The sequence below is a fragment of the Glandiceps talaboti genome, chromosome 3 (assembly GCF_964340395.1).
Source record: "Glandiceps talaboti chromosome 3, keGlaTala1.1, whole genome shotgun sequence".
NCBI classification, from domain to species: domain Eukaryota; kingdom Metazoa; phylum Hemichordata; class Enteropneusta; family Spengelidae; genus Glandiceps; species Glandiceps talaboti.
Window position 1 is genome coordinate 3,578,693 of NC_135551.1, and position 23,317 is coordinate 3,602,009.

The 23,317-nt window shown below is 36.2% G+C and overlaps 1 protein-coding gene across 1 annotated transcript; it reads left to right on the forward strand.

Annotated features, from left to right (window-relative positions):
• Nucleotides 1-6,602: 6,602 nt before the first annotated feature.
• Nucleotides 6,603-22,766, forward strand: LOC144454015 (uncharacterized). The gene is made up of 2 exons (XM_078145419.1): nt 6,603-6,723; nt 16,536-22,766. Exon 2 carries the CDS (start codon nt 16,574-16,576, stop codon nt 18,851-18,853), a length of 2,280 nt encoding a protein of 759 aa, XP_078001545.1. The 5' UTR covers nt 6,603-6,723; nt 16,536-16,573; the 3' UTR covers nt 18,854-22,766.
• The last annotated feature ends 551 nt before the right edge of the window (nt 22,767-23,317 follow it).

Consider the following 23,317-nt stretch of genomic DNA (forward strand, 5'->3'; position numbering starts at 1 on the left):
ACTATTCATATACAGTGGCATAATCAAACTATTCATATACAGAGACATAATCAAACCATTCAGACAGACAGACAGACAGACAGACAGACAGACAGACAGACAGACAGACAGACAGACAGGCGGGCGGGCAGGCAGGCAGACACACACACACACACACACACACAGACAGCCTTGTAACACATCCAAAATAAATAGCCAGTAAATACCCAACACTTATCCACACGATCACTTATAGACTAGCATGAATAGAAACAGATATATTAGAATTATGTATTTGTGTTTGCAAAGCCCGTTGCTAAATGTGCAAAGTTGCTTGAGTCTGTGGCCGGCCATTGCAAATAGATGTAAATGGCCAATCGAGAACTTAGTGATTGGATGTAATTATTATCTCTTTTAGGTCTCGTGGTACTACATGAAGACAGAGTAAATAAGAGAGTAAAACGCAGACATGCCCGTACAAAGTTGCAGTGACATTTGTAACAATTTCAATAGATATTAACCCATGCAAACACACAGTATCAATGTATTCAAATACAGCAGATAACGATTACTAAGACATTATAGGAAAACAATGATGTACCTTACTTGAGCTTAATTACAGTATTACATTTGTTAGGCTAGCACATCTGTGGAACGTGACACCATGGATACATTTCTTTGATGTAATGTCATAATAATATGATTTCTATTGCACCAGTATGTAGCCATCGTACAATATTTGATAATCTCGTTCGAACTACCATCTTGGAAACTTGTTTGTTCGAACTTGCTTGAAAATTAGACAATATAATCGGAACCTAACTCTAGCCGTGGTGGTATTGAGTAACGTGTCCTATGGTAGGATACATGTCTTTACTTCATAAAGTTAGAAATTCAAGTTCAATCTCGCTCTTCTTAGGGATAGGCTAGCTAGGGTATATAAAGTGACATTTAGACGATGTTCGAGGTTGATTGGTCGATGATGCCCTGGTCGCGGACAATTGAAGTCGTGATGTTTGAAGATCCATGGAATGATGGCGTGCTGTAGAACTGTTCAACCCGATACTGTAACTTAGGTATGAATTAGTATTCTAGTAATTTTAATATATCTAGATGTATTAAGGTCAGTTCTCCCATAGACAATAGAGAGGTCCCTCTCTATTGTCTATGGTTCTCCTTAGGCATTAAATTCATGATCAACGTAACCTCAAACCCTGACCAAGTGTGAGTTTATCCAGTGTGTGCCAACTTACTATTCTGTGTACCTCGACCTGCCAAATTGAGTGCTTCCCTCTACCACAAGCTATGACCCCGAATGAGTTTATTCCGCTCGACAACCTAATACTTTTACAGACTACAGTAGTGTCTAATTTACAAGATGTTGTGTTTATGGACGGTCATTGTAATGGGCAGGCGAGGGGTGTCTGTGTTTTGAACATGAACTATGGTTTACCAAAGTGACATCAATGTATATCATTTGTCAATACACATCCTAAATCAATGTGTGGTGTATATCATTTGTCAATACACATCATAATTCAATGTGTGGTGTATATCATTTGTCAATACACAGCATAATTCAATGTATGATGTATATCATTTGTCAATACACATCCTAAATCAATGTGTGGTGTATATCATTTGTCAATACACATCATAATTCAATGTGTGGTGTATATCATTTGTCAATACACATCATAATTCAATGTGTGGTGTATATCATTTGTCAATACACAGCATAATTCAAGTTATGATGTATATCATTTGTCAATACACAGCATAATTCAATGTGTGGTGTATATCATTTGTCAATACACAGCATAATTCAATGTATGATGTATATCATTTGTCAATACACAGCATAATTCAATGTATGATGTATATCATTTGTCAATACACATCATTATTCAATGTGTGGTGTATATCATTTGTCAATACACAGCATAATTCAATGTGTGGTGTATATCATTTGTCAATACACAGCATAATTCAATGTATGATGTATATCATTTGTCAATACACAGCATAATTTAATGTGTGGTGTATATCATTTGTCAATACACGGCATAATTCAATGTGCGGTGTATATCATTTGTCAATACACAGCATAATTCAATGTGTGGTGTATATCATTTGTCAATACACAGCATAATTCAATGTGTGGTGTATATCATTTGTCAATACAGCATAATTCAATGTGTGGTGTATATCATTTGTCAATACACAGCATAATTCAATGTGTGGTGTATATCATTTGTCAATACACAGCACAATTCAATGTGTGGTGTATATCATTTGTCAATACACAGCATAATTCAATGTGTGGTGTATATCATTTGTCAATACACAGCATAATTCAATGTGTGGTGTATATCATTTGTCAATACACAGCATAATTCAATGTGTGGTGTATATCATTTGTCAATACACAGCATAATTCAATGTGTGGTGTATATCATTTGTCAATACACAGCATAATTCAATGTGTGGTGTATATCATTTGTCAATACACAGCATAATTCAATGTGTGGTGTATATCATTTGTCAATACACAGCACAATTCAATGTATGATGTATATCATTTGTCAATACACAGCATAATTCAATGTGTGGTGTATATCATTTGTCAATACACAGCATAATTCAATGTGTGGTGTATATCATTTGTCAGTACACAGCATAATCCAATGTGTGGTGTATATCATTTGTCAATACACAGCATAATTCAATGTGTGGTGTATATCATTTGTCAATACACATCATAATTCAATGTGTGGTGTATATCATTTGTCAATACACAGCATAATTCAATGTGTGGTGTGGTGTGGTGTATATCATTTGTCAATACACAACATAATACATTGTGTGGTGTATATCATTTGTCAATACACATCATAATTCAATGTGCGATGTATATCATTTGTCAATACACAGCATAATTCAATGTGTGGTGTATATCATTTGTCAATACACAGCATAATTCAATGTGTGGTGTATATCATTTGTCAATACACAGCATAATTCAATGTGTGGTGTATATCATTTGTCAATACACAGCACAATTCAATGTGTGGTGTATATCATTTGTCAATACACAGCACAATTCAATATGTGGTGTATATCATTTGTCAATACACAGCATAATTCAATGTGTGGTGTATATCATTTGTCAATACACAGCATAATTCAATGTGTGGTGTATATCATTTGTCAATACACAGCATAATTCAATGTATGATGTATATCATTTGTCAATACACAGCACAATTCAATGTGTGGTGTATATCATTTGTCAATACACAGCTAAATTCAATGTGTGGTGTATATCATTTGTCAATACACAGCATAATTCAATGTGTGGTGTATATCATTTGTCAATACACAGCATAATTCAATGTGTGGTGTATATCATTTGTCAATACACAGCATAATTCAATGTATGATGTATATCATTTGTCAGTACACAACATAATTCAATGTGTGGTGTATATCATTTGTCAGTACACAGCATAATTCAATGTGTGGTGTATATCATTTGTCAGTACACAGCATATTTCAATGTGTGGTGTATATCATTTGTCAATACACAGCATAATTCAATGTGTGATGTATATCATTTGTCAATACACAGCATAATTCAATGTGTGGTGTATATCATTTGTCAATACACAGCATAATTCAATGTGTGGTGTATATCATTTGTCAATACACAGCATAATTCAATGTATGATGTATATCATTTGTCAGTACACAACATAATTCAATGTGTGGTGTATATCATTTGTCAATACACAGCATAATTCAATGTATGATGTATATCATTTGTCAGTACACAGCATATTTCAATGTGTGGTGTATATCATTTGTCAATACACAGCATAATTCAATGTGTGATGTATATCATTTGTCAATACACAGCATAATTCAATGTGTGGTGTATATCATTTGTCAATACACAGCATAATTCAATGTATGATGTATATCATTTGTCAATACACAGCATAATTCAATGTGTGGTGTGGTGTGGTGTGGTGTATATCATTTGTCAATACACAGCACAATTCAATGTATGATGTATATCATTTGTCAAGATACAGCATAATTCAATGTGTGGTGTGGTGTGGTGTATATCATTTGTCAATACACAGCATAATTCAATGTGTGGCGTATATCCTTTGTCAATACACAACACAATTCAATGTATGATGTATATCATTTGTCAATACACAGCATAATTCAATGTGTGGTGTATATCATTTGTCAATACACAGCATAATTCAATGTATGATGTATATCATTTGTCAATACACAGCATAATTCAATGTGTGGTGTATATCATTTGTCAATACACAGCATAATTCAATGTATGATGTATATCATTTGTCAATACACAGCATAATTCAATGTGTGGTGTATATCATTTGTCAATACACAGCATAATTCAATGTGTGGTGTATATCATTTGTCAATACACAGCATAATTCAATGTGTGGTGTATATCATTTGTCAATACACAGCATAATTCAATGTGTGGTGTATATCATTTGTCAATACACAGCATAATTCAATGTATGATGTATATCATTTGTCAATACACAGCATAATTCAATGTATGATGTATATCATTTGTCAATACACAGCATAATTCAATGTATGATGTATATCATTTGTCAGTACACAGCATAATTCAATGTGTGGTGTATATCATTTATTATATTATACCAGTATATTGATGGCGCAAATCGATCTGATTGGTCTAGACAAAAACTGACACGTCTAAAATAGTGATAATACACAGTTAGCGCAACTTTACCTTGGTCTACATTGGTTTACCTTGGTTTTGACCTGTTGACTCCATATACGCATTCGCTGACGCTCATGCTTATATGTCGTGAACTGGTCAAAACCTCGGGGTTTATCCCATCCCGGAGGGGGGGGGGGGTTATTGCTTAATCAAAACACAACAATATTCAATGTGTGATGTATATCATTTGTCAATGCACAACAATATTCAATACTGTACCGTTATTTGTGAAACCTTTTTGGGGGGAGAGGGCTAAGGGAAATCTTGGGTTCCTGAGGGCATGTAATTGTTTGATGTCGCGAATGGGGAGGGGATGCGGAAATTGTTTTGACCAAAATGTTTTCTCTTCGCTCCGCCCCCACCACCACAACCACCCGACGACCCAGCGTAAGTCTGCTCATTCCTTTTGAACACGATTAAAGATAAAATTTGCACTGAAGACCTTACTTACTTTGTAAATATCAAATAAAATGCTAGCTTTAATGTTTATGACTTTGTGAAGGAATGCGATTAAATTTGTCGATCCCTTTTCCCAACTTGTCTTATTGAGCCTTCAGTATTTACAGGAGGGGGGGCGGAGGAAATCACACATGGTATGTTAAGTAAAACATGACCCTCCCCATTTTCTATTTGTTGACGAATGAGTAAATACTCACAACAAAAGTTTCTCCTTCTAATATATACGTATTGACAGTTGTCAATTGACATTAGGTTGTGCTGCAATCTCAATGCACTGCCTCGCCAGTTTCGATGATACACATGGTCAACACTTAATTATTGTATTACACAATTAATTTATATCTTGTGAATATTGTAAAAAGAAAGGTAAAATTTGTTCACTAACTTCCAGAAAAAATATCGAAAACTACCCGCTTTGCCCACTGCCTTCCCCTTTCCCCATATCTTACAGCTGAAATACAAGTTGCCCGCTGAAATACCGAACCATTTTTCCCATCCCTCGAGCAAAGTTCGTATTTTCAGTGGGCGGGCAATTTCCAAGCTTGGTCGGAGGAGAAGAAGGAGAAACTGTTTTGTTGTAAGTATATCAAATAGCATCCTGAGTAAATTTAACATTAGGGCTTCAACGAATATTGGACAGAGGCAATATGTCTGGTAGCGGGTAGCGGAGAGAGGGGAAACCTTGGCGAAAATTGCGGGCAGTGGGCAGACAAATCTGGCGGGAGGACAGGTCGTGTAATATCACAGTGGGAGGGCAGATACGAACAGCTTTCACTTTCCCCTCCAATTTTGATTCAAACGTAAAATTATGTAAAAAGGGTTTATTAGCTATGTTTTAACATTCTGTAATCGGACTCATTGGCTGCACCTGACTTGTGAAGGTACAGAGGGTAAAACTCTAGTTGTGACGGTACAGAGGGTTACTCTATTTCTGAGGGTATAGAGGGTAATTCTACTTTCGAGAGTACAGAGGGTTACTCTACTTCTGAGGGTACAGAGGGTAATTCTAGTTTCGAGGGTACAGAGGGTAACTCTAGTTGTGAGGGTATATACAGAAGGTAACTTTGAGTTGTGACGGTACAGAGGGTAATTCTAGTTGTGACGATACAGAGGGTAACTCTAGTATTGGAGGTACAGAGGGTAATTCTAGTTGTGACGATACAGAGGGTAACGCTACTCTAGTACGCTGCAATCCTTCTTCTAACTTTAATATCGATCTAGTTGGAGGCTAGGTGATCGGCTGCGCATGATTGTTTTCACACAAAGCCTCTGTTTGTCTGCATTGGCACACGAGAAGCCATCCGATGTTAACGTGTCATGTGACAAATTGCTTCATGAATTAGTAATGAGGTCATTTTCAGCCAGTTAAACAAGAGAGTTGTGTTGTTAGGGACATTCTATTACCTATGTGTACGGTGTGTCCACCGTCTGACTCGTCAACACATTTACCAGGACGAAAACCAAACACACAGTAAATACACGTAAGTATGTTAAGTCTTGGCTAAATGAACGCTGAGCGATATTTTAAGACTGTTCCCGTGTGAGACCATTGTTGTGAACACTTTAGCGTTTGGCGTAACACCTGTTGACTTCCATTACACTGTCACAGTTTACCGTGTATGTGTATGTGTAGTAACGGTATATGTACAAATGAAACGAATTGCATACTGTTGTGTATTGAAAGGTAGATTTGCCTCGATAGGTATGTCATATCAATCCATGGTTTAAAGGTTGACCTAGCGAACGGCTTGAAAATATAGTCAACGTTTTATAGTGCGATAAAATAGGACGCTACCCTTACTAAATTGGCTCATGGCAACAACAGCAACGCTGTCAACGTACATTCAACTCGCGCCTTGTCTGTTCAACACTAATCTGTGTTAAGCCGAAGTCTATATATAAACAGCGTACAGCAGAACAGGAATTTCATAAACGTTACAAGAATTAATAACAATTTGAAGTGTATATAACTGTTAGAGATTAGATTGAGTTCAAGAGTAAAATATTGGTTTTCATATCTGATTCAACGAATTGAATAGCACATGACATTTAAGGACACGTAAACAATATACGTGTACAAAGGACACACTCGGGATGTATAGAATAATACAACAGAAAAGGCAGTGTCTCCAGTATGACGTTCCCTGCTGTTCTTTTAATATCATTCTCTCGATCTTTGTTGTGTTATGGTTGCTATTAAGTGTATGTGTGTGTGTGTGTGTGTGTGTGTGTGTGTGTGTGTGTGTGTGTGTGTGTGACAGACAGACAGACAGACAGACAGACAGACGTGTACACACACAGAGAAAAGTGATTGTGGTCCATAAATACCCCTATTTGTATTAAATTGAATATAAAGTCTATCAATATCGTCACTCAAAATTTGCCATACCAAGAGAATAAATGAGCTTTGATACACTTGACAGTACAGGTCGTATACCTATTTAGTACCTTGTTAATCATGCTAATTGAGTGAGAGGAGGAACATAGGAGGGGAAGGGGGGGGGGTCTAGGTAAAATGACAATTTATCGGCAACCCAGGTATATTTACCCACTCACCACCTCAACGCAAAAACACTGGCATTGAATAATAGAATTTACACTTGAAAGCCTTTACATCGATATTACATGTCGACTGACACACATCAACATAGAGATATAACATGTCGACTGACATACATCAACATAGAGATATAACATGTCGACTGACATACATCAACATAGAGATATTACATGTCGACTGACATACATCAACATAGAGATATAACATGTCGACTGACATACATCAACATAGAGATATTACATGTCGACTGACATACATCAACATAGAGATATTACATGTCGACTGACATACATCAACATAGAGATATTACATATCGACTGACATACATCAACATAGAGATATTACATGTCGACTGACATACATCAACATAGAGATATTACATGTCGACTGACATACATCAACATAGAGATATTACATGTCGACTGACATACATCAACATAGAGATATTACATATCGACTGACATACATCAACATAGAGATATTACATGTCGACTGACATACATCAACATAGAGATATTACATGTCGACTGACATACATCAACATAGAGATATTACATGTCGACTGACATACATCAACATAGAGATATTACATGTCGACTGACATACATCAACATAGAGATATTACATGTCGACTGACATACATCAACATAGAGATATTACATGTCGACTGACACACATCAACATAGAGATATTACATGTCGACTGACATACATCAACATAGAGATATTACATGTCGACTGACATACATCAACATAGAGATATTACATGTCGACTGACATACATCAACATAGAGATATTACATATCGACTGACATATATCAACATAGAGATATTACATATCGACTGACACACATCAACATAGAGATATTACATGTCGACTGACATATATCAACATAGAGATATTACATATCGACTGACACACATCAACATAGAGATATTACATGTCGACTGACATACATCAACATAGAGATATTACATGTCGACTGACATACATCAACATAGAGATATTACATATCGACTGACATACATCAACATAGAGATATTACATGTCGACTGACATACATCAACATAGAGATATTACATGTCGACTGACATACATCAACATAGAGATATTACATATCGACTGACATACATCAACATAGAGATATTACATGTCGACTGACATACATCAACATAGAGATATTACATATCGACTGACATACATCAACATAGAGATATTACATGTCGACTGACATATATCAACATAGAGATATTACATGTCGACTGACATACATCAACATAGAGATATTACATATCGACTGACACACATCAACATAGAGATATTACATATCGACTGACATACATCAACATAGAGATATTACATATCGACTGACACACATCAACATAGAGATATTACATGTCGACTGACATACATCAACATAGAGATATTACATGTCGACTGACATACATCAACATAGAGATATTACATGTCGACTGACATACATCAACATAGAGATATTACATGTCGACTGACATACATCAACATAGAGATATTACATATCGACTGACATATATCAACATAGAGATATTACATGTCGACTGACATATATCAACATAGAGATATTACATATCGACTGACATACATCAACATAGAGATATTACATGTCGACTGACATACATCAACATAGAGATATTACATATCGACTGACATACATCAACATAGAGATATTACATATCGACTGACATACATCAACATAGAGATATTACATGTCGACTGACATACATCAACATAGAGATATTACATATCGACTGACACACATCAACAAAGAGATATTACATATCGACTGACATACATCAACATAGAGATATTACATATCGACTGACATACATCAACATAGAGATATTACATATCGACTGACATACATCAACATAGAGATATTACATGTCGACTGACATACATCAACATAGAGATATTACATATCGACTGACATACATCAACATAGAGATATTACATATCGACTGACATACATCAACATAGAGATATTACATGTCGACTGACATACATCAACATAGAGATATTACATGTCGACTGATGTCGACTGACACACATCAACATAGAGATATTACATGTCGACTGACACACATCAACATAGAGATATTACATATTGACTGACACACATCAACATAGAGATATTACATGTCGACTGACATACATCAACATAGAGATATTACATATCGACTGACACACATCAACATAGAGATATTACATATCGACTGACATATATCAACATAGAGATATTACATATCGACTGACATACATCAACATAGAGATATTACATGTCGACTGACATATATCAACATAGAGGTATTACATGTCGACTGACACACATCAACATAGAGATATTACATATCGACTGACACACATCAACATAGAGATATTACATATCGACTGACACACATCAACATAGAGATATTACATGTCGACTGACACACATCAACATAGAGATATTACATATCGACTGACACACATCAACATAGAGATATTACATGTCGACTGACATACATCAACATTGAGATATTACATATCGACTGACATACATCAACATAGAGATATTACATATCGACTGACATACATCAACATAGAGATATTACATGTCGACTGACATACATCAACATAGAGATATTACATATCGACTGACATACATCAACATAGAGATATTACATATCGACTGACATACATCAACATAGAGATATTACATGTCGACTGACATACATCAACATAGAGATATTACATATCGACTGACACACATCAACATAGAGATATAACATGTCGACTGATGTCGACTGACATACATCAACATAGAGATATTACATATCGACTGACATACATCAACATAGAGATATTACATATCGACTGACATACATCAACATAGAGATATTACATGTCGACTGACATACATCAACATAGAGATATTACATATCGACTGACACACATCAACATAGAGATATTACATATCGACTGACATATATCAACATAGAGATATTACATATCGACTGACATACATCAACATTGAGATATTACATGTCGACTGACATATATCAACATAGAGGTATTACATGTCGACTGACACACATCAACATAGAGATATTACATATCGACTGACACACATCAACATAGAGATATTACATATCGACTGACACACATCAACATAGAGATATTACATGTCGACTGACATACATCAACATAGAGATATTACATATCGACTGACATACATCAACATAGAGATATTACATATCGACTGACATATATCAACATAGAGATATTACATGTCGACTGACATACATCAACATAGAGATATTACATATCGACTGACATATATCAACATAGAGATATTACATATCGACTGACATACATCAACATAGAGATATTACATGTCGACTGATGTCGACTGACACACATCAACATAGAGATATAACATGTCGACTGATGTCGACTGACACACATCAACATAGAGATATTACATATCGACTGACACACATCAACATAGAGATATTACATGTCGACTGACATACATCAACATAGAGATATTACATGTCGACTGACATACATCAACATAGAATACTACTTCGACATATTAAAATAGCACCAGAAAGTATTCTTTTATTCCTTGAAATTCAAAAATCTCCCGTACCCTCCCCCACTTGAATTTTTTACAAGCTGCAACCATTGTTAAAATTGCTGTCTCGATGTTCTCGAAAAGAAATTGCTGCCATGGTGGTTGAAAAATGTTGTTGGACCCGAATCATCCAGCAATCAAATGGTTTACCCCTTAAGTGTATAAACACTTGTCTCCTAAAGAACTCCAATCTCTTATATGCGATCAGTGTTAATGCAGGAGGAAACCGGATTTCCCTTGGAGAACCTGCGTTGTTTGGTAGAGTCAAGCTGACAGCTTGGTAAATTTAATCTTAGACCACTTCAATTAGTGGTCTGAGAATTAATCAAACCCTGACAGGTTCGAACCTCGATCGCAGTCACGTGGTAAGAGGCACTCGGTCATGCACCGACAACCCTATACATTTGTTTCTATGTCAGAAGTGAACTTTGTTTTAAGGTCACTAGTCGTCATACTAAGTAATTACATGACTGTACTGATGAATCATTATATAATGTACAGGATGTTAATGACGTCACATTGTAGACGTTTGGTGCCCGTCTATGGTTTAATAATGAACTCAATATGTGAAGTGGTGTTTTGTTTATGGCGTCATCTTTGTGTACATTACATTTTATTGGACTTATTTAACTCCATCCATCCCCCCTCTCTCCCTCCCTTCCTCCCTCCCTCCCTCCCTCTACCCCCCCCCTCTCTCTCTCTCTCTCTCTCTCTCTCTCTCTCTCTCTCTCTCTCTCTCTCTCTCTCTCTCTCTCTCTCTCTCTCTCTCTCTCTCTCTCTCTCTCTCTCTCTCTCTCTCTCTCTCTCTCTCTCCGTACAGACGTAGGTAGTGGTGATGTGATAAATAAAAAACGAGCAAACATTTTTGAGGGGGCTGAGGAGAAAACAAATATATCAAAGAGTAACAGACCAAGAGCAAATATTTCAATGTCCCTAGATTTTCAAGCTCCTCCCTCCCGCATTTCGCACCCCAAATTGTTTCAACCCCCACCCCACTTATTCTATATGATAAGTAGCGAGGTCAGTTTCAGCTTTCGATCAAGCATGGATGTATTGGACCCCCTAATACATCCATGGTTCAGGCCAGTGCGTATTAATGGACGTACTGTGTGTTTCCATTACACATATTCCCATGGGTGCAATAAACAATAATCAATTCAAAACTGAATTATTCTGTGTTATTCACCATCACAACTAGGTGACGTACTTGTACATGTAGATGTATATCACTTGAAAGCGACCATAGTAACATACCCTTGTTACATACTTAGCATGGGTTCTAGTCACTAGTCCACCACATCACAATACTTTTGTCATCGACATGGATATAACAATACCTTGATCGCCAAGCTGTGTGATACTTGTCATTCTCTCTCCCCTTTTGCGCAGAAGTATAAACAACACAATGTATACTGTGAAATCACTCCAATCTTTTGTCTGTTGCGTGCTTTGGACAAATATCTAGAGGCGAGCCAAAACAAAGTGTCTCAAGCATCATGAACATGTTATTTGTGTTTACAACAAATACAACCTTGTTCCAACGTAGCAGCATCGTGGGTAACCCAGTTACTCTGTTCTAGTCTAGTTCCTGACGACCGCATTCCGATTTTACACTACGTTATATTCATACATTATCATTACAATGTATAGCTTTGATAAGTAACGTTAATTTGACCCTGGAGTCATATCGTGACAGGTGTGTGTGTGTGTGTGTGTGTGTGTGTGTGTGTGTGTGTGTGTGTGTAGGGGGGGGGGCAATTACCCTAGAACCATGACTTATACTAACTATATACTAATATATACTAATAGCTAACTTTATTACACAACTGTATCGTCAGTGAATACAGTATGGTAAACAACAACAACAATAACAATAATAATAATAATAATAATAATGATGATGATGATGATGATGATAACAACAACAAAACAATTCTCTTTCTCTAACACTAACACATTAATAACTTTACAAGTTTTTTCAAAAATTTGGCAAGAGGAAGATGGTATTGCAGAATTTTTTAAAAAGATAAATTTCTATTAATACTACTGATTGTTATATCACATTCTTCAAACAATTGTTTTCTTTGTAAACTGAAAATTGTAGTCTAAATAAAATAAAATGTATCTCATCATCTACTAAATTTAACTTACATGTTCTACTAAATCTTAAATCAAACACGACCTATTCAAAATAAACATAATTTGAATATGTAAGCAAATGATTGAAAAGACCGTGATGTGATAACAATCACTTGTATTAAAGCCAAGATTCAAATTCAAGTATGATCTGAGCAAAAACATTGGTGTCATTAGACAATTACGAACATTGACAAATCATCGCCCAGGGTGGAGGGTCTATGGACAACTATAGAGTCATCGTCATATGTTACTCTGACAACTATAGAGTCATCGTCACATGTGCCTATGACAACTATAGAGTCATCGTCACATGTTACTCTGACAACTATAGTCATCGTCATATGTTACTATAACAACTAAAGTCATCGCCATATGTTACTATGACAACTATAGAGTCATCGTCATATGTTACTATGACAACTATAGAGTCATCGACATGTTACTATGACAACTATAGAGTCATCGTCATATGTTACTATGATAACTGACAAGTAACAGTTTACCTTGGTATGTATTATCATTATAATTAATGTTTATATCGTGACAGTAACCATGGTAACTGGTGGCAATGCTTTCATGTCAGTTATGTTTACGAAAACAAAACAAACAAACAATAACAAAAACAACACATAAATACTGACAAATATGAACGACAGCGTAAATACATATCAATATCAGCAATGTTTCTATGACAACAAGAATTACAATATGTTTTCCTATCCGTGAACTGGTCACAATGGACATCCCACTAAAAGGACGATCCCTACCGAATGCCAGTACTATATTTTTCAAGTCGTAAAAAAGTACCAATTTGACTTCCGTCATGACAGTAAAACTCCGTCTTTGCTAGAACAAACATGCTAAGAACTCCCTTAAACTGTGTCTGGATCACAACATAACATATTCTCCATCGGGTAAAGGCCGGCCACGTTGTGTGCCCGTACAACTTCTGTCGCATTCAGGACAAGCATCAGATTAAATCTACAGCCTTCGAAATAATAAAAGGTGTTTTAATATGTCCAGTTTATCGTCTGAATAAACTGAAATGCTTTGATAGCCCAATGCTTTGTGTCCATAAATTATACACACTGTCTTTTCGCAATCAAACGAAACTTTGACATAAAAAAAACTGATAGGCTAGCTATAAATCATAATACTAGTATTACCCCCCAAGGTACTTGGACTATAGTTAAATTATTATTGGTAGTATATTTCACTGTTACAAATCACCGTACGCCGGTACATTAAAACCTGGAGAAAAGCCAGAACGAGATAAAAACAAAACAAACCGTTATGTGATGTGTTTCATGATTTAACGATCTAATATTTGTAGTATATATTGTGTGCACATGACATACTGTATATGTGTAGTATATATTATGTGAACATGACATACTGTATATGTGTGTAGTATATATTATGTGAACGTGACATACTGTATATGTGTAGTATATATTATGTGAACATGACATACTGTATATGTGTAGTATATATTATATGAACGTGACATACTGTATATGTGTGTAGTATATGTGAACATGACATACTGTATATATTTGTTGTATATATTATGTGAACGTGACATACTGTATATGTGTGTAGTATATATTATGTGAACATGACATACTGTATATATTTGTAGTATATATTATATGAACGTGACATACTGTATATGTGTGTAGTATATATTATGTGAACGTGACATACTGTATATGTGTGTAGTATATATTATGTGAACATGACATACTGTATATGTGTAGTATATATTATATGAACATGACATACTGTATATGTGTAGTATATATTATATGAACATGATATACTGTATATGTGTGTAGTATATATTATGTGAACGTGACATACTGTACATGTGTGTAGTATATATTATGTGAACATGACATACTGTATATATTTGTAGTATATATTATGTGAACATGACATACTGTATATGTGTAGTATATATTATATGAACATGACATACTGTATATGTGTAGTATATATTATGTGAACGTGACATACTATATATTTGTAGTATATATTATGTGAACGTGACATACTGTATATGTGTGTAGTATATATTATGTGAACATGACATACTGTATATGTGTAGTATATATTATATGAACGTGACATACTGTATATGTGTGTAGTATATATTATGTGAACATGACATACTGTATATATTTGTAGTATATATTATGTGAACATGACATACTGTATATGTGTAGTATATATTATGTGAACGTGACATACTGTATATGTGTAGTATATATTATGTGAACATGACATACTGTATATGTGTAGTATATATTATGTGAACATGACATACTGTATATGTGTAGTATATATTATGTGAACATGACATACTGTATATGTGTAGTATATATTATATGAACGTGACATACTGTATATGTGTAGTATATATTATGTGAACGTGACATACTGTATATATGTGTAGTATATATTATGTGAACGTGACATACTGTATATATTTGTAGTATATATTATGTGAACATGACATACTGTATATGTGTAGTATATATTATGTGAACGTGACATACTGTATATGTGTGTAGTATATATTATGTGAACTTGACATACTGTATATTTGTCCACCACATTCAGTTATACAACTGAAGCGTTATGCTGTGTGACGTCACTATAGAAATTCCTGAATCGACACAACGATATGGCGTTACGGTTCGACAGTTACTGCCAAGATGTTTATTGTGCATTTAAACAGATAGTGGCAGGGGATAGGATTATAAGTGTTTTGTACCCATAGCAACGGTTTCTCTCACCTCAACTATTTGTACTGCCAAAGTCGTGTGTGTTGACGACAAACAATACATGTACTTTATTCACGATAAGCTGGGATCTTTTCCAACAAACGAGTAAACCTATTTTCTCTGATCGTTAAAATTGTTTTCTTGTTTCAGGAGCTGCTCTATTGGTCAGAATGACGTGAAATTTCAGAATGCATTTTAATATTCAAGGAGTGATTTCTGCTGATGAATCTCGTGAAGGTGGTCATAGTCCCATGAAATGTCACCCTCAGTCGAATAGTAACATGAATATAATGGACAGTAATGGACAAGTGCCGTCCGATGATGGCGGCGAGATGTTTGACGGCAGGAGGAAAGCTTGGGGAGCACAAGACATCCCTAATGGCGAACTAACTCCTGACGATCAATCCATTAGTGATGATACAATACAACAATACGAAAGAGAGAACGGTTTCTATGGAGATAACCAATATGATGCAGACGACGAAGAGGACACGTTTTCTGAACATGAACATGATATGTTACTTGAAAGATACCAGAAATTCTTCGATGAGAAACCTCCCTATCAGCTGAAAACCATCCTACTAACTGAATCTAGTTATCTGGGTGACTCCGACTGCCTCGTAGAGGCGTCTGAAAACGTTGATGTTGATGTCATGTTCGTCTTGGACAATATTGCATTCACCGAGGAACAACAGGAAGATGTTTTCCTTGAAATCAGTGAGGATTTTCCAGGTTTTGCTCAAATCCAAGTTAGAAAGCACAAGGTGGCGCAGTGGAAAGATTTCGTGGTATACCTCACTGATGATGATAGGAATTCTTTCTACTTATCGTCGGCTAAATTACAGAAACGTCTTTTGGATGTGTATCAATCTGAATCAGCTACATCTCGACTTGATCCCGACGCTCTATCCGCATTCATCTCCAGTCATTCGGGGTTCCGAATGCCCGACGATTCATCCGAAGTACATGCCGACCTTGTACTGGGCATCCCATGCGAAGGTTGGCCGACAAGTGCAAACGACTGGTTTAGACGGAAACGAAACTGGCCATCACGTCGATCGTTGGAACGCCTTCATAAGGTTGGATATCATCTTACAGCTAAAGGTCTATCCGAAGATCACGACGAACACGGTATTCAGTTCCGTATATCCATGGCGCATGTTGAGAAAGAATTAATGCGCCTACTTAATGACACGCAAATGTATGTTTACCAGTGTCTGAAGTCGATTATTCGTAAAATATCTGACAGCAACAAAACCATACGACTAGCACTACATCCATACCATCTGAAAGCCATATTTCTGTGGGCATGTGAGAAACACAAAGCTGTATATTGGCGTGAAACACCAGGAGCTCTCTGCGTTCTTCATCTTCTGGAAGATTTACTGAACTGTCTACTGAAAGGTTTCTGTCCCAATTTCTTTATCCCATCGTATAATTTGTATAGCCATGTAAGTAGAGAGTGCCGATACGAAGCAGCCAGAGAAATCCAGTGCTTTAGACAACATCCAGAAATTCTACGCGATTGCTTGTCAAGTTATGGCTTCTTAAACAAAGATATGGATGAGATGCTTGAGCTACATCGTCCCCGGGGAACGCTACGATTGTCAGAGTTTCTCCTTTCACTCGATCCACTACTCGTCATCGAAAGTTCAACAGGGTCAGATATGACGACAGAAAGCACGGAACGACTTGACGACGACTCATTTGACAAATCACTGGTCGATCAACAAATGGAGGAGACAGTTCAACCTGACCCAACTTTTCAAGAGACAGAGCAAGAATGGAAGAGGTTGTTCCAAAAACAATATCAAAGACCACGCCCGCCATCTCCTGGCTTGATTTGTCAACCTAACCGTCCGCTATCAAACTACAGTACTCGTAGTCAGTTGTCGCACACTGAAAGTATCACAACCCGAGACGATTGGGCTATGATATACAGAACGTTTAATCCTTACAAAAAACACCCAATACAATTGTGTCGACCAACAGCAACTAGCCGAATTTTCCAACCACCGACGAAAGCACAGGTGTACGAACAACTGCGGAAGGAACTTCATAGGAACACCACAGTGTTTCTTGGCAGAAAACCAAGTAAATTCACAAATCCTTCTCCTGATCGATGCCAGTCACAAATGTACGACTTGCACAAATCATCCACGTTCAAGTTAGGAAACATGAATGACTCTATGTCGTCAATCCGAAGTTTAAACTTTGATGTCTCTAGAGGGCGCCATAGTCGTACCAGTATCACATCGGCACCTCCTCCTCGTATAGATCCAATGACGGGCAGAGCGATGTTTCCAACACTGCGGCCAAATTCAGCACCAGCTAAAACACGATGGTCCAGAGTTCTGATCGGCACACAAAGTCATTCCATAAACCGATCAATAACTTTCTTGCCAGAGAGGCCGACATCGTCTCTGGACTACGGGTTTACTCTAAGTAAAACAGATAAGGATTGGTAGATAGATAGATAGATAGATAGATACACTGATGTTGGTTCAAATGTACACTGTATTGGCTAAAGTATCTATTAGTCCTTGGTGTAAACTAGCATGATGTCCATATGTAAACAGGAACGAGGATCGGACCGTTTACTCATTCGTCAACAAATGATACATTTCTGAAATGTAGATAGTATTTGATCAACATGAGACCACACATTTAGTAAATCAAGTACAACACAAATGGAAAATATAGTGTGTACCAGCTAGTCAGACTGTAAAGTTGCTATAGTGTGTACCAGCTAGTCAGACTGTATAGTTGCTATAGTTGTACCAGCTAGTCAGACTGTATAGTTGCTATAGTTGTACCATCAAGTCAGACTGTATAGTTGCTATAGTTGTACCATCAAGTCAGACTGTATAGTTGCTATAGTTGTACCATCAAGTCAGACTGTATAGTTGCTATAGTTGTACCATCTAGTCAGACTGTAAAACTATCAAAGTGTCCCCCTACACTGTTATCAGCAATATTGTTAGGGTGAAAATTTTCGTATATATAATTATCAAAATGAAAGTGCCATAATAGTAGAGAAATTGAAGTTCTCATCCACACAAGACAAAGTACTACTTTTTTATCTTTTCACTCCCTAACTTTAACTAACTGTGCAATTTTAAGACAAGATTTGTCAATCTCCATAATTATATGGATTGTTATTAAATATGTTCTAGAATAAGGAGGGGGTGTGATTGCGGGATGGGAGGGGGTGTTGGTGGTGCAAATTCTGGGTTTTCAACTATAACATTACAAATTGAGCTCATACTATAAAGTCATGGTATACTAGTAAATTTAGTCATCAAGAAAGCACCAGCCTCTTACCAAATCTCTTTGTACATATTTAACCAGGGTTTTCTTTAATAACATTTTTTTTCAAAAGTATGAGTTTCAATAAATAGCTTGTTTTCCACTAACTTGTTTAAATGATTCAACAAACTTGCCAAAACAAACATCTCTTTAATTGTAATCAATCTATACTGTACCATAATGAGAAAGATTACATTGTCCAATTTTCTCTAACAAAATTAACCATCCTTTTATTCAGAGCTGATAAAATTAACATTTATTTGTATATATTTTGATAAAATGATAGTAAAATGAGACATTAGTTTACATACACAGGTCAACTTTGTACACACCAAATTATGTATGTTGAAGATTAAAGATAAGATGTATGAAGCACCAAGTCAAATCATAATATAATGAAATATTCACCTCTATTTTCCATTTGATATTACATGTATAATACACAATGCTATACAATGGAATTACCCACCTACTTAAACTTGAATTTAAAATGATTTATCTAAATGTTGAAGCATTTACAGTATATAATCTATAGTTGTTGGATTGTAGGTGTGTTCTAGCTGTCATTTCCTTTACTTTTAATAGAGCAAAGTGTCACATTTATTAAGATTTTATATAATAGCGCTCGAAAACTAGTGAAGTCTTTACGTACAAGGCAAGAGTCAGTGTCCTCACTAAGTTCAATGTCATCTCTGGCTAGTCTTTCCATCCGACTCAACTCGGTCTCAATGTCAGATGTCTTGTTTTTGGTTGGTGTAGCAGATCATAACAATTTCGATCCCCCTTCCACGCCGACTTCTTGTCATCCGAGTACTCATCATAACAGATCATTGAACAGCTAGAAAAACTAACACTTCACATCCAAGTTTGTTTCAAAAACTGCCACTTGATCACGTAACTGAAAAAGTGCATGACATCATGAATAATAATGAGCTCATTATAATACTATAAGCTTGGCTTACATTACCCAATAGTACACCATGACTGTTTTACAAATATTCTGATTGGCTGAATAAATCATGAATTAAGAAACAGCCAATTGATGGAATGTGTATTGATTGGTTGAGGCAAACCTCCAATCGATGACATAGCCTTCAAGGTGTATTTTATGGTGAAGTTATTGTGCAAATTTGAATGGTGTCTCTAGATACAAAACGTAATAATTTATTGACCAATTTGCTATTTGACCTTGAATATGGTAGTCAAAGTCAAAGGTCAAGGTATAAAAAGAAAGCTGACCATTGGGTTATCGACATTTAAATGGTGTCTTTGTTTATTCAACTCCTTGAATTAACATAAATAGGAACATTTAGGTCATTTCACCTTGAAAATGTGTCAAGGTCAAAGGTCATGGTCTCATTAGAAGAGTCCTGATTGATAATGTGATAGTAGTAGACACTTGAATGGTGTCCATAGGTATCAGAACCTTTGGAGATAACAGGCAAAATGTGATTTTTTATCACAAACATGGTTGCCATTTTGCTATGCAGGTCAAGATCACAAAATTAAGTGACTTGCATAATTTATGCCTCAGTCAAATGCAAGTCATGATTAAAATATTGTCACTTGAAAGTTTTATTCAAAAAGCTATGAAGATAGCCAAAATTTGATTATTTGACCTTGAAGAAGACGTTAAAGATCAAAGTCTTAAAAGAAAGCTCACGTTTCATAATATAGGTGTAGACACTTGAATAGAGTATTACACCTACAAAGCATATTGTGAAAGTTAACAACAAATATGGCCGCCATTCAGCCATATTTGATTCAGTCGTAAAACAAAGAGTCAGGCATATGTCTCACATAGTACATGTATGTGACCTTTATGCCAGGTTTGGTTGAATCAGTTGGTGCATGCCAGAGATGAGGGTGAATGCACACACATACATGCATGGGGGGGGGGGGGGACGCTAAAACATGCTTTCTGAAGGCTATTCCATATTAATACCAGACAAATTGGCAAGTGGACTGATACACCAATCAGTACACAGATACCATACAAATTGGCAGACTGATACACCAATCGGTACACAGTGGACTGATACACCAATCAGTACACAGATACCATACAAATTGGCAGACTGATACACCAATCGGTACACAGTGGACTGATACACCAATCAGTACACAGATACCATACAAATTGGCAAATTGATAAACCAACCAATCAGTACACAGATACCATACAAATTGGCAGACTGATACACCAATCAGTACACAGTGGATTGATAAACCAATCAGTACACAGATACCATACAAATTGGCAAATTGATAAACCAACCAATCAGTACACAGATACCATACAAATTGGCAGACTGATACACCAATCAGTACACAGTGGATTGATAAACCAATCAGTACACAGATACCATACAAATTGGCAAATTGATAAACCAACCTATCAGTACACAGATACCGTACAAATTGGCAAGTGGACTAATACACCAATCAGTACACAGATACCATACAAATTGGCAAGTGGACTAATACACCAATCAGTACACAGATACCGTACAAATTGGCAAGTGGACTAATACACCAATCAGTACACAGATACCATACAAATTGGCAAGTGGACTAATACACCAATCAGTACACAGATACCATACAAATTGGCAAGTGGACTAATACACCAATCAGTACACAGATACCATACAAATTGGCAAGTGGACTAATACACCAATCAGTACACAGATACCATACAAATTGGCAAGTGGACTAATACACCAATCAGTACACAGATACCATACAAATTGGCAAGTGGACTAATACACCAATCAGTACACAGATACCATACAAATTGGCAAGTGGACTAATACACCAATCAGTACACAGATACCATACAAATTGGCAAGTGGACTAATACACCAATCAGTACACAGATACCGTACAAATTGGCAAGTGGACTAATACACCAATCAGTACACAGATACCATACAAATTGGCAAGTGGACTAATACACCAAATGCCAAAAGCTGTTGAAGAGTACATTTTGTGTTTTGTGTGATATTCTGTTGTATTCGGCAGTAGTTTTCTCTTTCTTACATTCACACACTGTATAAATATAGCAATAAAGCAGCACTTTTAATCTACTTTCTTTCTGTATCAAGTGTATTATTTCAAATTGTATCAAAATCAAGAACAAGTCTAATTTATTTATTTTATAGTTTTACTTTATTGACAATGAGTCCCATGCTTACAGCTGTACAGAAGACAACTACCACTAGTAGTAGTAGTAGTAGTAGTGGTGGTGGTGGTAGTAGTAGTAGTGGTGGTGGTGGTAGTAGTGGTAGTAGTAGTAATGGTGGTGGTAGTAGTAGTAGTGGTAGTAGTAGTAGTAGTAGTAGTAGTAGTGGTAGTAGTAGTGGTGGTGGTGGTAGTGGTAGTAGTAGTAGTGGTAGTAGTAGTAGTTGTGGTGGTAGTAATAGTGGTGGTGGTAGTAGTAGTAGTAGTGGTAGTAGTAGTGGTGGTGGTGGTGGTGGTAGTGGTAGTAGTAGCAGTAATGGTGGTGGTGGTGGTGGTAGTAGTGGTGGTGGTGGTGGTAGTAGTAGTAGTGGTGGTGGTGGTGGTGGTAGTAGTAGTAGTAGTGGTGGTGGTAGTGGTAGTAGTGGTAGTAGTAGTAGTAG